Source organism: Papio anubis, chromosome 2, assembly GCF_008728515.1.
Source record: "Papio anubis isolate 15944 chromosome 2, Panubis1.0, whole genome shotgun sequence".
Taxonomy (NCBI): Eukaryota; Metazoa; Chordata; class Mammalia; order Primates; family Cercopithecidae; genus Papio; species Papio anubis.
Window position 1 is genome coordinate 101,625,322 of NC_044977.1, and position 17,690 is coordinate 101,643,011.

Consider the following 17,690-nt stretch of genomic DNA (forward strand, 5'->3'; position numbering starts at 1 on the left):
CCGAAGAAATACTTACATGTTTTCCCATTACAACAGAGCACAATGTCGTTTACCCAATCCGTATGGTGTTCCATAGATGCTATATATGGATCTTGCTGAAATTAAAAGAAAAATCATAGGAGTTTACATGAGAGAATGAAATATATTACGAATGATAGATATGGTTAAATTCTTCAATTAATGTGACACACTGCTCTAGGCATTAAAACTAACACCTGAATTCTGAGTAGAATCTCACCAAATAGGTGATGCCTCCAGATAACAGATGTAAACAGTTTTGTTTCAGAATAGTTTTACTCTTACTGAAAGCTTAGGTTTCCAGGATAAATACTTCTTTTTTTTTTTTTTTTTTTTTTTGCCTTGTGAAAGTGAAGGCAACAAGCTCTGGACTAAGCACTGTGTGTGACATAAAACCCTCTAAAAAGGGTTCACTAGAAAGGACAGGGCTTGCAGGAATCTGTAGGCTGTGGGGATTTGAATGAGTGGTGGTGAAGGCTCAACAGCAGACAGCAGAGGCAGCAATGAGTCTGATGAATGTGGTAAGGAGCCTGGTCTGAATGCAGAGGGAGATAAACACTTCTGCTTTCAGCTTCCTACTGTTGGGGTCACCTTCTGAATTAAATGTTTTCCTCATGGTACCTACAGTCCTTCAGAGACAAAACGAAACCCAATGGCTGAGAAAGGACAACCCATGTCACCATTTCAATTAGATAATTCAAGATTCTACTTCTCTTACCTGGCTTAATAACCGGGAGAGGCCTTTTAAAGAACAGTATTTAGTTACATCCTACACCTAAAACAGGCAAGTTTGAGACACTTTATGGGCAAACAGAACAGCTCTGTACAAGTCTGTTTGACAAATAATGCTATTCAATCTTGTCATAAAAGGAAGACCAGAAAAAAGATGTTTGGGGCAGGACAGGCAGATTTCCAGATTCTTCAGGTTAGTTCTTGTGGGGGTTTTTCTTAATTTGTTTGAAATACTGTGAATTCTCAGAAAGGAGACATTCCAATTCAAATATAAGTACCAAAAAGCATTTTAAAGCCAAACATAGTTTTCTTACTTTTCATGCTTTTGACATTTGGCCACCACTGCTTCCACTGGCTAAAGAATTCAAAGCCTGCTAGACTGAAGTTCTAGGCGCATAAAGTAGTGGTTCTTTTTCTGAACTGAATATCAGATTTGTAAAACTTGCTAAAAAGACACAAACTTTTAAAAATACAAGGTCTAGCACTAGGGTTTTCAAGTTGGGTTGGGTGCTAATTCTCTGTTACTTACTAGCCACTTAACCATGGGTTTCTCTGAGCCCATTTTCCCATCTATGAAAATGGATCTGGCTGGGCGCAGTGGCTCACACCCGCAATCCCAGCACCTTGGGAGACAGAGGCAGGTGGATCACCTGAGTCTAGGAGTTCGAGACCAGCCTGACCAACATGGTGAAACCCTGTTTCTACTAAAATTATAAAAAGTAGCCAGACGTGGTAGCATGTGCCTGTAGTTTCAGCTACTCGGGAGGCTGAGGCAGGAAAATTGCTTGAACCCAGAAAGCAGAGGTTGCAGTAAGCCAAGACTTCGCCACTGCACTCCAGCCTGGGTGACAGACAAGACTCCGTCTCAAAAAAATAAATAAATAAAATGGATCCTAAAGATACCTTGAGGGACACTGAAAATTAAAATCACTTTGGATATGAAAATGCAAAGAGTGTCCGACATATACTTAGAAGATCAATAAACGCTCTTCTTTTCTTCCCTCTTTCTTTTTTTCTATGTCATTCACAATATAAGCGTTCTAACAAAATACTAAAAGGGCTCCTTCCCATTTGCCTGGGGATTTATCTTTATATATATTTAAATCCTGTTCCCTGCTTAAGAAAGGGAAACTTCTGAAGGGCAGCAAGTTGTCTTCATAGTTTTAACACCAATTTTATATTATCTTTATTTATTTGGGACAAGGTCTGTTGCCTAAGCTGGAATGCAGTGGTGTGATCGTGGCTCACTGCAGCCTCAACCTCCCATACTCAATCAAGTGATCCTCCCACCTCAAATTCCTGAGCAGCTGGAACTACAGGTGTGTGCCACCATGCCCAGCTAATTTTTAATTTTTTTTTTGCAGAGATGGGGTATTGTCACATTGCCCAGGCTGGTCTCGAACTCCTGGACTCAAGGAATCCTTTCACCTCGGCCTCCCAAATTGTTGGGATTATAGTGAGCCACTGTGCCCAGCCTAACCTTATATTATCTAATTAGGCCCTGTGGGGTTTGTGAGGACCCTAATTACTTTTAAATGAGGAAAATAAAATATTTTAAAGATTAATTATAAATGTAAAAGAATGTTCAATCTTTTTTTAGTAAGGTTACCAGGAAGTTTTTGGGGAACATATTTAAAGCAGAAAAATTAATTGTTGAAAGTAATCCCCCTACTAGCCAAATCACTTTGTTCCTTTGTGGCAAATAACTCTTAAGGCAAACTTAGTTTAGGGAGTCCTTGTCTTAGCTAAAACACTTCTGAAACTTTCCTAGGTATGGTTTTTCTCAGAGACTTACAGAATTCTGGTTGCGATGTATTTATAGAGTGTACCTAATAACTCAGTATTCAGAGAGATTAAATCTGAAACTGTGAAAGAGGTGTCGTATTACACAGTGAAAGCCATTTGCACAAAATTTGCTGGGTACAGATTTTAATCCCTGCATTACCTTGTGCTGATTGACACTCCATATTCTTATGATAGAGTCTCGACCGGCTGTGAAAAGTCTATTTAGTGCTGGATCCAGCTGCAGGGCATTGACTCCATTTCGGTTGTACTTCTCTACTTCATCTCGAATAACATAGGAAACCTGACAAATACGTCAACATATGCTTTTTATAAAGTTAGAAGCCATGCAGTAATAAAATATAGTCTTCTAGTGGCCAATCTGAAACAGAAAATCCCATGTTTTGCAGTATGTACTTTTTCAATCCAATACAAATTTAATTTTAATTTTACTCCTTAAAGACTAAAGGGCTGAAGAGAAGGATGCTATCAATGATAGCCTAGTCCAAGATCAGTAAGTTGCTACACTACTACAACTGCTTCCTAACTGGACTCCTTTCCCACTCTTTAACGCATTTTTCACAAAGCAGCTAGAGTAATTATTTAAAAATGTATCTTAACTCTGCTCAAAAGCCTCCAGTTGCTGACTACTAGACTCATGATTGGGTGTAAATCCTTAACATGGTCTCAAGTGCCCTGTTTGTCTTTCTGGCCACTCATCTGTGCTCCAGGTTCTGGTGCACATTGTGCCGCCAGACCATCACACATGCCGGTCCTCTCTGTTTGGAAGCTCTTCCTCCCACCTGTCTGGCTAACTCTCGTTGCAGCCTTTAGGTTTCCATTTAAACAATACTTCCTTTAGAAGGCCTTCCCCGAATTGCCAAGCAAAAGGAGGTTTTGAGCTCCTATGGCATACTAATAACCTTTTTCTTCAGGGCATTTTTCCCTACTTTATTATTGTTGGTGACCTCTGCCTGTTCCTTGTGAAAACAGAGGATCAACTGAAAACAATTACCCCTAAGAAAAAGTCAATAAGCTGGCTGGCAGCCAGAAGTAAAACTGTCTAATGTAATGAAATCACCAGTTAAAAATTAACTTAAGATGGATTAAAGACTTAAAACGTTAAGACTTAAAATCATAAAAACCCTAGAAGAAAACCTAGGCAATACCATTCAGGACACAGGCACGGGCAAGGACTTCATCACTAAAACACCAAAGTCAATTACAATAAAAGCCCAAATTGACAAACGGGATCTAATTAAACTAAAGCGCTTTTGCACAGCAAAATAAACTACCATCAGAGTGAATAGGCAACCTACAGAATGGGAGAAATTTTTTGCAATCTGCCCATCTGACAAAGGGCTAATATCCAGAATCTACAAAGAACTTAAACAAATGTACAAGAAAAAAAAAAAACATCAAAAAGTGGGCAAAGGATATGAACAGACACTTCTCAAAAGAAGACATTTATGCAGCCAACAGACACATGAAAAAATACTCATCATCACTGGTCATCAGAGAAATGCAAATCAAAACCACAATAAGATACCATCTTATCCCAGTTAGAGTGGCAATCATTAAAAAGTCAGGAAACAACAGATGCTAGAGAGGATGTGGAGAAATAGGAATGCTTTTACACTGTTGGTGGGAGTGTAAAGTAGTTCAACCATTGTGGAAGACAGTGTGGCGATTCCTCAAGGATCTAGAACCAGAAATACCATTTGACTCAGCGATCCCATTACTGGGTATATACCCAAAAGATTATAAATCATTCTACTATAAAGACACATGCGCATGTATGTTTATTGCAGCACTATTCACAATAGCAAAGACTTGGAACCAACCCAAATGTCCATCAATGACAGACTGAATTAAGAAACTTCCACCATGGAATACTATGCAGCCATAAAAAAGGATGAGTTCATGTCCTTTGCAGGGACATGGATGAAGCTGGAAACCATCATTCTCAGCAAACTATCACAAGGACAGAAAACCAAACACCATATCTTCTCACTCCTAAGTGGGAGTTGAACAATGAGAACACACGGACACAGGGCAGGGAACATCACACACCGGGGCATGTCGGGGTGTGGGAAGGGTTGGGGTAGGGATAGCATTAGGAGACATGCCTAATGTAAATGACGAGTTGATAGGTGTAACAAACCAACATGGCACATGTATATCTATGTAACAAACCTGCATGTTGTGCACATCTACCCTAGAACTTAAAGTATAATAATAAAAAAATTATCTAAAGTAACTATAGTGATTCCTTTAGGAACAATTATATCCTTTCTCCACATCTTAAACCAAAAATGAACTTTTCTGTGAATTAAAGACTGAAATTTAATAACCATAAAAATAATTTTTGTATTTATTTTTTGAGAGAATCTCGCTCTGTCACCCAGGCTGGAGTGCAGTGGCCCGATCTTAGCTTACTACATCCTTTACCTCCCAGGTTCAAGCAATGCCTCAGCCTCCTGAGTAGCTGGGATTACAGGCATGTGCCACCGTGCCCAGCTGATTTTTACATTTTTAGTAGAGATAGCGGTTTCACCATGTTGGCCAGGCTGGTCTTGAACTCCTGGCCTCAAGTGGTCCACCCGCCTCAGCCTCCCAAAGTGCTGGGATTACAGGCGTGAGCCACTGCACCTGGCCAGCATAAAAATAATTTTTGAAAGACAGGTAAATATTTACATAGTCCCTTGGCAGAGAAAACTCTTCCAACATGCCAAGAAAGATGGTAATCTTTACAAAGGAAAAGAACAATGGTGATCTGGCCAAATACAAGTCAAAACCTTTTCTATGCACAAGAATGTTCACGGCATTGTGCCATTCACAATAATGCCACAAAAGTAGAAACAACCCAAATATCTATCAACTGACAAAACAAACAACCCAAATATCCATCAACTGACTAAACAAAACAAAACACACTGACAAAACAAAATATATATACACAAATATCTATACACACTATATATACACATATATACACACACATATATATACACACACACATATATATACTGTACTGACACATGCTACAACATGGATGAACCTTGAAAATATGCTAAGTGAAAGTAGCCACATATTTTACAACAGGCCACATATTTTATAACTCTATTTATATATAATGTCTAGGATAGACAAATCCACAGAGAAAGTAGATTAGTAATTGCCAGGGGATTGAAGGAGGAAAAACTAAAAAATGGGGAGTGATTGCTAATGAACATAGAGTAATTAAACATTCTGGAGTTAAGTGACCAATAAACAACTTTCTGAATATACAAAAAAGTCATGGAATTGTACATTTTGAAAGGGTGCACTTTATGGTATGTGAATTTTATCACAATGTTATTTTCTTAAACCTTCTGAATGTCAAAAAGTAACATGAGCAAGACTAAGAGAATAATGAAATAAATATGAAAGTTTACTCTTAACAAGATTCCTTATAAGAAAAAGTCAAATTTTCTAACAGAAAGAGGAACAAAGTTACAAAAAGGAACTTTTAAAAAAAGAAATGGCCAAAAACCACATAAATAATCAAAGACATAATTAATATGAGATTATTTTACCTATAATACAGGAATTTTAAAAATAACTGCCATTTTTGTTTCCCCTGAGGATAAATAAACACTTTCTGACAAAAGTTTTAAACTCTTTGAAATGTTCTTTAAAATTCAATTCCCGGAAATTTGTCCTTTAAAAAGGGCCAGGGCTGCAGACACAAATCGCTACAAGGATGTTGTTTTCACCAAGTCTTTTGGATGCAATTAACTGTAACTGAGATCTACTCAAATCAGCTTTTTTGTTTGTTTGTTTGTTTGTCTGTATTTTAAAGGAGACTTCAACACAAGGATACAAGATATCTTAACAGAGCCCCAGGTCAGGAAATACAGTCATCATTTATAAGAGGCATTTAAAAAATCAAATCATGACACTTCTCTGCTGAAACTTTCCAACGGGTTTTTCACAAAATTTAAAGTTCAAACTCCTCAAATGCTTAGTTCTAACCCCACATCCTCACACTCATTTCAAACTGACTGCCCCCAGCTTCTTTTATGACAGTCACTCCAAACTCCTTTCTGTTCCGTAAACACATCAAGCTCTTTCCCATCCCAGCACCTTCTCATTTACTGTTGCCAGTGTCATGAAGATTCACCACCCCTCGAATCCCTATAGCAATACTCTTTCTCCAGCTTTCATCTTGTCTAACTCACCCTTACTCTTCAGATCTTAGGAAAAAGGTCTCCTTGGAAAGGCCTTTCCTGATCTCATTCTCCTCAGGGTTATGACCCTATCACTTACCCTACTTATTTAACAGTTCTTACCACATTCTTTATCCTTTTTTTAAAATTATTATTATTATTATTTTTGAGACGGAGTCTCACTGTATCGCCCAGGCTGGAGTACAGTGGTGCGATCTTGGCTCACTGCAACCTCTGCTGCCCAGGTTCAAGCAATTCCCCTGACTCAGCCTCCCAACTAGCTGAGATTATAGACATCTGCTACGGTGCCCAGCTAATTTTTGTATTTTCTGTAGAGACAGGGTTTCGCTATCTTGGCCAGGCTGGTCTTGACCTCCTGACCTTGTGATCCACCCACCTTGGACTCCCAAAGTGCTGGGATTACAAGTGTGAGCCACCACGCCCAGCCACATTCATATTTTTTGGTGTATCTTCTCCATTAGAATAATAGCTCCAAGAAGGCAAGAGACTTGTCTGCCTTGTTCCTTCCACCACTGTGCCCCCATCATAGTGTCTGGCATATAAAAGACATAAGTATCATTGCATGAATTGGCTTTCCAAAGCCACTAGGCACCAAGTTAGTTTCAATGTCAACTTCAGTCTCTCTCAATCTCTCTTTCTCTGGGGTCCCAGGGCTGCTTACCTAGCTCACATTGCCTTTAACGGAGACTGCAGCATATCTAAATCTTAACATCCAGACTTCTGGGAGATTATCTGACTGATTAAGGCAAGAGTGAAAGAATAACCTGAAGGTCAGAATTCTCATTCTAGGTGGAAAGTAATTACTGTCAAAACCAGTCTGGGCCAGCCTCTTCAATGATATTTCCTAAAGATGTGCGCTTTAAAATGTAAAAGAATTAGAAGTATCCTAGTAGGATAAATTCTAGCATGCACATCTGTAAAACACAGTACTATTCAATCACTTAAAATGTTGATGTAGGCCAGCTGTGGTGGCTCATGCCTGTAATCTCTGTGCTTTAGGAGGCTGAGGTGGGAGGACTGCTTGAGCCCAGGAGCTTGAGGTTGCAGTGAGCTATGATGGCACCACTGTACTACAGCCTGGGCAACAGTATGAGATCCCTGTCTCTAAAGAATAAGAAAGAGTTGATGGAGGTCTAGACTAATAAACATGGGAGGAAAGCCATGATATATTTTTAGTGAAATATGTGTGGTCCAACACAGCAATGTACAATAGTCATTATTATAAAAATGTTTCAAAATATTAAATATTTCAGAATACACAAGTTTTGAAGACTATACATATATAAAAATAACCAGGGGCCAGCTGCAGTGGCTCACGCCTGTAATCCCAGCTTTGGGAGGCCAAGGCGGGCAGATCATAAGGTCAGGAGATTGAAACCATTCTGGCCAACATGGTGAAACCCTGTCTCTACTAAAAATACAAAAATTAGACGGGTGTGGTGGTGCGCACCTGTAGTCCCAGCTACTCAGGAGGCTGAGGCAGAAGAATCGCTTGAACCCAGGAGGCAGAGGTTGCAGTGAGCCGAGATTGTGCCACTGCACTCCAGCCTGAAGACAGAGTGAGACAATGTCTCAAAAAAAAATAATAATAATAAAATAACCAGCAGTTATTTCTGAATGATGGGATTATGGTGATTTTCCACTCATTCATGTCTCTTTTATGAGGTCTGAATGTTTTACAAAGAACATATATTACTTAGTTTTTAAAATTTGATCATTTGTTATCCAAGTAATTCTTGCCTGTATTTAGAAAATCAAATAGTAATGACTGTAATGAAAAACAGTCTCTTTACTGTCTGGATAAGACTCCCACAGCTAGTCTTCATCCCTAAAGGTAACTAATTGCAACTCAGTTATTGCTACTGGATAGTTAACTGCATTTCTCTAAATATTGTGCTTATCTTATAACTTTTTGGCTCATCCATTTTAGACATTATCAATTTACTCATGCTACTGTAGATTAGGATGTAGCTCTGGAATTACCCTCAATATCTCCTCCCTCTACTCTTCTAATATAGATACATCCCTATTTTTAATTGAACAAAACAATCAGTGCTATATTGTTGTGACTGTAAGGCTATCTACTAAGTACTATATTATGAATACATTTCCTTCCTCAAAGACCTTTTTGTTTTCCCTAGAGTTTTAATCTTTCCTTCTTCAATGGTTTTCTTCACTTTAACTTCAATTTTCTTTAATTGTTGTGCCACAGAACTCACCCCCACCCCTTTATTTTCTCAGAAGGCTTCCCCCTCCAAACCCTCCTTCTTCTCACTACAATCTAGGCTGACTGCCCTCTAGATCTGCTGGCACAGCTGTCACCTTTGGTGTTTTCCTTTACTGCTTTTCTGGGTTATAGCCATTGTTTCTTGAATTCTAATGCCTCCTCCTTTCTTTGTTCACTCCACAGTTTTGCTGAAGTACATCCCCAATACCTTAAGAAAGTAATATAAGAAAAGGCACACGGGTGGCAACTTAGTCCCTGCATGCCTGAAAAGGTCTTTCCTCCACATTTACACTTGATTTAGCAATTCTCTCAGCTCTTGAAAGCATTGCTGTAAGTTCCTCTAGCATCCAGTGTTGCCACTGATTTCAATGCCATTCTGTTTCATACAGCTTTAAAGGGATCCTATTTTCATTCTTTTCTCCACTCCCTCATCATCTCCTTCCCTAAGCTTTTAGGATCTTTTCTTTTTCCTCGGTGTTGTGACATTTCCTTGTTTGTTTTTTCTATCATTAGTTTTGCTGTGCATTTAGAAAGCCCTTTCAATCTAGAAATTTGTGGCACTTAAGCGCTGGGAAATTTTCTTGTATTCATTATTAATAATCATCTCTGTTTGCTTTGCTTTTTCTTGAACTCAAATGAGTCAGATACTGGAACTTTCAAACTGATCCCTCATCTTATGCATTCTGTATTATCTATCTTTGTCCTTTCATTTATTTTCGTAACACTTCCTTTACTATTTTATAACTCTGGAGGTTTTTTCAAAGCAAATTATAGTATGGTGGAAAAAAATCAAAGCAATATCTTCAATAAGGAAATGGCTAAATTACAGTACATCCATTCTGTGTGGTCATCAAAGAATGAAAACTATATACACTGATATGTTTCAAGACATGTCACCTTAAAAACTTGTTACTGCATCCATTAAAGTACAGAGAAAAAATTTAAAATGTCTGGCTACAGAAAAATAGAAGAAAATGGATTTAATTCTTTCAATGAATATTGACTAGGCACCCACTTGTTGCCAGGCACTATTCTAAATGCTGAGGATGTGGTAGTCAGCACGAAAGTCCTCTTGGCATTTAGCTGGGGAAAGAGCATAACTAGAAGGGACAGCAAGTTAAGTGAAGTATTTTTTTTTTCCCAAGATACAGGCAAGCTTTTTCAGGCAGAAGAGATGGGAGTAAAAGATAAAAGTAGAATGTACTAGAGACAGAAGCAATAACTGAGTGTACAAAGTCATGGGAGAACTTCATTTAGATAGTCAAGAGTATAAGCTAAGGCAGAGAAGATGAGGATTCATATCCAAACATCTTGATTTGCTTTAAAAAATGGGAGCAGGGTATTATATGAGTTTTGCAAAGGAATGGGAAGTTTGGCCTTCAGTAGAAAATACGCATTTTGAAAGAGTCAATCAAAGGGACTCTAACAGGGAGAAAAATAATAGACTAGTTCCCAGTAGCAAGTATCCAGTTAAGTTACAGTGGAGCATTTGCAGCTGGCTCAGTAAGCATTGTTTAATTTCGCCAACCATTAATGTAGTCCAATTATCTGGGACCACAAACAAACAAACAAAAAATAGTGAGGATAATCCACTGTACTTCATGTGATCTGTTTCTGCCTTTCACACTTAAATAATCCTAGAGTCATTGGTAGTGTGCCAGAGGGTACACACAATCAAGAGATAAATGTATCTTTCCTTGTTCATCATTTTATTTGAAAGTAATCACATTGATTTTCTATTACCGACGTAACAAATTACCACAAATTTAGTGGCTTTTAAATAATCCCATTTATTATTTCAATTATGAAGGTCAGAAGTCCAAACGGCTGAAATGAGTCCCCTGCATAAGATCTCACAAGGCCGGCCGGGCGCGGTGGCTCAAGCCTGTAATCCCAGCACTTTGGGAGGCCGAGATGGGCGGATCACGAGGTCAGGAGATCGAGACCATGCTGGCTAACACGGTGAAACCCCGTCTCTACTAAAAAATACAAAAAATTAGCCGGGCGAGGTGGCAGGCGCCTGTGGTCCCAGCTACTCGGGAGGCTGAGGCGGGAGAATGGCGTGAACCCAGGAGGCGGAGCTTGCAGTGAGCTGAGATCTGGCCACTGCACTCCAGCCTGGGTGACAGAGCCAGACTCCGTCTCAAAAAAAAAAAAAAGATCTCACAAGGCCAAAACTGACAAGGGTCAGCAGATCTGTGTTCCTTACTCAAGGCTCTAGAAAGAGTCTGCTTCCAGGCTCATTTAGGTTGCTGGTCAAATTCAGTTTCTTGCGGTTGTAGGCCCTGAGGTCTCTGTTTTGTTTCCTTGCTGACTGTCAGCCAAGGGCCCATCTTTGCTCCTAAAGGCTGCCTGCATTCCTTCTCATGCTTTCCAGTGGTCCTCTCCAGCAACAGAGGGTTGGGTCCTTCTTACAACTCAAATTTCTGTCACCACATCTTCCTGCTTCCGCCTCCAGCTAGAGAAAGTCCTCTGTTTTAAAGGGCTCATATGATTAGAACGATTAGAATGGGCCCACTAGGATAATCCCTTATTTTCAAGTCTGTAACCTCATTACATTCACAAAATCCCCTTTATCATGTGACATAACATATTTGCAAGGGATTAACATGTTATGTGATCATGTAACATAGCATGTTACATGATCATGTAGCATATTTGCAAGGGATTAGAGCATGAACGTTTTGGGGAGAGCTCACTCTGCCTACCAGAGTAACTAAACCTTTCTAGCTTCTCCCCAAACACTATGAAGCAGTGAAGGAAGAGGCCATAACAGGAGGAAAAATGGAGGCAGAGAGAGCCAATCAATAGACTCAGGTTGTTGGAAAATCGTAACACTAAGGGACTGCCAAGGATGGGAAAGACTTGCTTTGATATCTTGGTTACCAGAGAAAACGCTGCATCATGTATCTGAATTCACATATTTGATTATGTTTCTGACAGTCACAAATCCATCCCTCTCCCCTCATATCTCCAGTTTTCTTAGAAGCTGAAGATGGTAGGACATGGACTCATTTAAAATTATGTCGATAATTAATATGCAGTATGTTTGGACCCATCTCCACTGATTTTCTTTAAGTAATCATTTTATTTTATTTTTGAGATGGAGCCTTGCTCTGTCCCCCAGGCTGGAGTACAGTGGTACAATCTCAGCCAACTGTAACCTCCGCCTCCTGGGTTCAAACGATTCCCCTGCCTCAGCCTCCCGAGTAGCTGGGATTACAGGTAAGCACCACCATGCCAGCTAATTTTTGTATTTTTAATAGAGACAGCATTTCTCCATATTGGCCAGGCTGGTCTCGAACTCCTGACCTCAAGTGATCTGTCCACCTTGGCTTCCCAAAGTGCTGGGATTACAGGCGTGAGACACCACGCCTGGCCTCCACTGATTATTTAGCAATATTTTAAGTCTCAAGGGTTTGTCTTGGCCTACAACTTGACAAGGAGCTCAGGGCTACTATCCTTGGTCTGAGACAGTCAGGAGACAAAGTATATTTTACTGCAAGTACCCATATATGCTTTTTCCAAAACGAGAAGTTTTCTTTTTGATGTATAAGAGCAAATACTGTGGTAAAAAGTTCAAAAATACAAAGTTATGTATACTTCAAACTAAAAGATATCCCATGTCTTGTCTTATCTATAATCACACAATCTATTCCCAAAGGGATAATCACTGCTATTACCCTTACAGACTTTTAAAACACGTATTTCCTTTGTGGAAATGGGAATATGCCATGTTGACCTGCTTTTCTGACTCTCTCTCTCTCTCTGAGGCCTCCCCAGAAGACGAGCAGATCCCAGCACCATACTTCCTGTAAAGCCTATAGAACTGTGAGCCAATTATGCCTTTTTTCTTTATAAATGAGCCAGTCTCAGGTATTTCTTTATAGCAATTCAAGAATGGCTTCACACAACACCCTTGCATAAGTAGGGACAGATATATGCATATGCAAATTTGTAGAATATATTTTTAGATAAGGAATTCTGGGCTAAAGGGAATGTTTATTTAAAAATTTGACAAAGCAAGACACAAAACAGTGAATACTATGGCTCCACTTATAGCAAACAAAATCACGTTAAGTCAGGTACACAAGCAGGGAGAGGTACAGAACAGTGGTTCTCAACCAGTAGCAATTTTGCCCTTGAGGGGACATTTGAAAACGTCTGGAGACATTTTTAGTTGTCACAACTAGGGAGATGCTACCACATCTAGTTGGTAGAAGCCAGGGATGATGCTAAAGAACCTGTGATGCATAAGACAGCTCCCTCCCTCAGACACAGCCAAGAATTATCCAGACGAAAATTTCAAGAATGCTCAGGTTGATAAACTCTGGTCTAGGATTATAACATGACATTGCCCACAGCAGCTTTCTCGGAAGCACGGAGGGCAACTCTAATCTATACTTTTGTTTGCTGGGATTTTCACAATGAACACTCATTAGTTTAAATAACACCTCATAGACAATGATGGTTCAGATGAAATCAATCCCTGTGGCTTCTCAGGCTGCTTCTATACCTTGGGGACAAATTCTGAAAGCTACCTGAATCTTCTCTTCAGCAGGTTAATCTCAGACAGCTCTTTCAAAAGTTCTTCATAGGAAATAATTTCAAGTCAGTTCACCAATCTGATTGCTACCTATGAAGAACACGGTCCTAAGTGCTGAAGAGCAAACTCTAATTTTTTATTCTGACCAGTGAAAAGTGGCATTATCCATCACCTGTCTCATTCTACATGCACTGGCTCACATTCAGCCTATTAAAACATTGGTTTTCCAAACCTGCTGCAGTTAATTTACATTTTTTTCATCCCATACTAGTACAATTGCCTTGTAAGTCTTTTTAAAATATATATACTTTATTGCATGCATTTTGGGAGTGGGTAGGCCTGGGAAGGAAGGAAGCAGGGAACACACTGCAGTAATAGGACTTTTAAGTCTTAATGCAATAAACTGAAAGGCCTGATGAACTACCCTTACTCCCCTGAGAAGTATACCACCATATAGTGTTAGAGACTTGTAATACTATCAGGTTACAATTTTGAGTTATATTCCCGTCCAGAGGAGACATTCTCACTACCTGCCTTGGATGCTGGTGATACTGAAATCCTATCACTAATGCACTGAAAAACTCACCTAATAGAGTGAGTTTAGACTCATTAATTTCACTCATTTCAACAAACATACAGTGAGTGCTTAAGACACTGTGCTGATCAATGAGATCAATAAAACCAAGATGTGAACTACTCAGAAGACTTTATAGCCTACCACCTTCTGCTGGGATTACCTTACTGAAGGACCCCTTTATCTAACCACCTTCATCTGACACTTGATTTCAACCTGCAGAACTCCATATAATGCTGTGTTTTATAAAGAAAGCCTAGGTGTAAATTATTCCTACAACCTTTCAATCCCTTTTCCCCTCTGGGGGCCACTCTAAGTGCTAGGTAAATGTTTAAAGAATAAATGCACCAAACTGCCACTACCACATACAATACACCTGCAGGCAAACACCTGTAAGAGGGCTTTTATTCCCTGCATCACGGAAAGTATTAAATGGCAATAACTTTTTTTATTATTATTATACTTTAAGTTCTAGGATATACGTGCACAACGTGCAGGTTTGTTACATAGGTATACATGTGCCATGCTGGTTTGCTGCACCCATCAACTCATTTACATTAGGTATTTCTCCTAATGCTATCCCTCCCCCAGACCCCCAGCCCCCGACAGGCCACGGTGTGTGATGTTCCCCGAAGTGGCAATAACTCTTAAGCGTAACCCCAAACAAAAGTGAATTCACAAAGGCATAAGGCACAAGACACACACGGTAAGATTAGACAACTCTTTACCACATGGACAATAAATTATACAAACAATAAAGAAAGATTCAGCGATGCACACTGAAGGTGAAGAAATGGTGAAGACGAACTTAAAATCCCAATTAAAATTATAATTTCCCCACGCACATTCTCATGTCACTTCCACCTACCCAGGGGACAGCTCCAACATAAGAGAAGGCTGGGGGCTCCCAAGTGCGGAATCCTCAGCAGAAACCCCGCAGGGCCGTCGGTGCTCCGCCGCCTCGCCACGCCCCCGCACAGGCCGCTCACTCCTCCAACGCCCACCCTCCCGGGAAACCCCTGGAGGCCTCCGCTCCGACGCAGCGAGGGCAGAGCGCTTCGAAGAAAGGCAGGGGAAGAGGGAGGCAAGTGGGCGGGGAACTAGCCTATCCCGACCCCGCAAGTCCATTCCTACAGAAAAGCGGCGACCAGCAATCCCGGGCTCAGAACGCCGCCCGCGAGGGTCCCGGGCCTGGGCCCCAAGGGCCACGCAGGCCGACCCCCGCCCCTTCCTCAAGCCGTTAGCGCCGCGGCCCCACCCCTCAAGGACGGCTGCGCCCCGCCCCGTTCGCCCCATGCTGCTACCCCAGCCGGCCGTGGCCCCGGACACCTTCTAGCTGGAGTGGGCCCGGAGCTGCCAGCCGCGTCCGGAAGGCCGAGGAACCGGGCTTCCATACCTGCACTTTCCTCCGCCCTGCTGTGTTCTGCCGGTGATGGGCCGCCATCTTGCATGTTGACACTCCGACGTCACTTCCGGAGGTGGCTCAGACCGGGCGGATGTTCTGCCCGTTTCCCTTTGGCCAAGGGTTAGTGGCGGGTCTGAAGGTAGACAGGCTCTGTGTTTCCTAGGTGCTGTTCGTTGCTGTATGGCCGGTAGCCATGTGGTGAGGTAGATGCACCTAAAAACAAAATCATTGTGCAAGTATAATACTGATGGGGAGAGAGCCACTTTTCAGGGCTGAGTGAGCAATCCAAATCCACTTCTATGTGGCCCTAGACCCTGGCTTGCTCTCTTTTCCAGGCCCTCCCCAAGAGGTCCAAGCGAAACGAAAGCACTGAAAGAATTAACAGTGCAAGACATGGCGCTGGACGATCTCCTAACCCTTCCTAGACAAGCAGGGGAACCAAGTGATTTACTATTAACTACCTAAAAATGCGGAGAATTGTATCTTGGCCTCAAAGGGGGAAGAATAGAAGTCCTTGCAAAGGAGGTTGCCTCCATCTTCAGGAAGAGCAAATAATCCATTTAAATTAAAAGGATAAAAAGTGGGGCCATGAAAAAGAACGAGATCATGTCCTTTGCAGGAACATGATGGAACTGGAGGCCGTTTCCTTAAGCAAACTAATAAAGGAACAGGAAACCAAATACCGCGTGTTCTCGTAAGTAGGAGCCAAATGATGAGAACGCATGGACACAAAGAGGGGGACAACACACACTGGGGCCTTTTGGAGGGTGGAGGGTGGGAGGAGGGTGAGGATCAGGAAAAATAACTAACGGGTACTAGGCTTAATACCTGGGTGACAAAATAGTCTGTACAACAAACCCCCATGACACAAGTTCACCTATATAACAAACCTGCACTTGTATCCCTGAACTTAAAAGTTCAAAAAAAAAAAAAAAAAAAAAAAAGGAGACAAAAAGATGTTACAGGAAGGTGAAAACGGTACATCAGCTAAAATTGTTCCCAGAGACAACTCAGTTCCAAACCCTGAACTGAAAACCCAGTTCTAGTTTAAATCATCTCTTATACTAGAACAGTTAGGTCCTTCTGGGTGAAAGTGTGGTTTTCACTGACACTAATTATAGGAGCTGAGGGTGATCAGGCCCTCTCTAGTGAAAGTGAATCCTATAGAACTACACTGTGGGATATAGCATTTGATGTTGTATCTGCTAGTCATCTGTGGCTCTTGAGCACTTGAAATATAGCTAGTTCCAGTTTAGATATGTAATTGTAAACTACTCCCAAATTTCAAAGACTAGTTTGAAGAAAAGAATGTAAAATATCTCATTAATAATTTTTTGTATTGATTTCATGTTGAAATGATGTTTGGGGGCATATTAGGCTAAATAAAATATATTATTAAATTTTGTCATATGGATATTAGAATATTTCAAATTACATCTGTGGTCACAAATTTCTGTTGCGTAGTGCTAGTATATAAGTAATGCTTAGAAAAGTTGTCTTGACAAATACTTGTTCTTAAATTAATAAATGTGAATTAGAGGAGTAAAAATTGTGATGGCAGAAAGCTTCTTAAGCAAAACTGGCAGTGATAACTTACAAGTAAATAACTACATCATTACAGGCTCACTCATTCACTGATTCATGTATTAATTCATTTAACAAAATATTAAATAGTACCTCATATGTGCCAGGCACTATATTAGGTGTTGGGGAATCAGTGGTGAGTGCACATAGTCATAGAACTTAGAGTCCCAGGATGAGACAGGAATTAATACAGAAATAAGTACTCTGAAGAAAGATGATTGTAAGACAGGAAGTATCTTGAGTCAAGAGTTAACCAGGCAAGGAGAGGGAACAGTCTGAGCAAAGATCTTGTAGCAGGAGAGAGCATGGAACATTACAGGAACTGAGGGTCAAGGATCAGAGTACAGGAAGTGAAAGGAGTATGCAGAGTCCATACCCAGCAGGGTCTCTTAGACCAATGGGAAGCTGTTGAAATATAGCGAGGGAAAAAATGTGGTCTATATTTTAAAAATTGTTTAAGTGTCCATCGAGCACCTATGATGTGCAAAGTACCATACAGGTATGTTGCTCTGGACAATATGCCGGTACTTGCCAAAAATTGATTGTTATGTTGTAGACCTGCTTTGGACCTGAAGAATATTAAAGTAGTG

The 17,690-nt window shown here is 40.6% G+C and overlaps 1 protein-coding gene across 5 annotated transcripts in view; it reads right to left on the reverse strand.

Annotated features, from left to right (window-relative positions):
• The window catches only part of WDR48 (WD repeat domain 48), a 46,840-nt gene extending 31,229 nt beyond the window's left edge, over positions 1-15,611 (reverse strand). For 4 of the 5 annotated variants that reach the window (XM_003894656.4, XM_009201164.3, XM_021934538.2 and 1 more), the window contains exons 1-3: positions 15,508-15,610; positions 2,696-2,836; positions 17-95 (exon numbers count right to left, since the gene is read on the reverse strand). In XM_003894656.4, coding sequence (XP_003894705.1) covers positions 17-95; positions 2,696-2,836; positions 15,508-15,555 — 268 coding nt within the window. In that variant the 5' untranslated portion in view covers positions 15,556-15,610. Of the gene's footprint in view, positions 1-16; positions 96-2,695; positions 2,837-15,507 lie in introns of all 5 variants that reach the window. The other variant, XM_021934539.2, reaches the window with a different exon arrangement.
• Between the last annotated feature and the right edge of the window lie 2,079 nt (positions 15,612-17,690).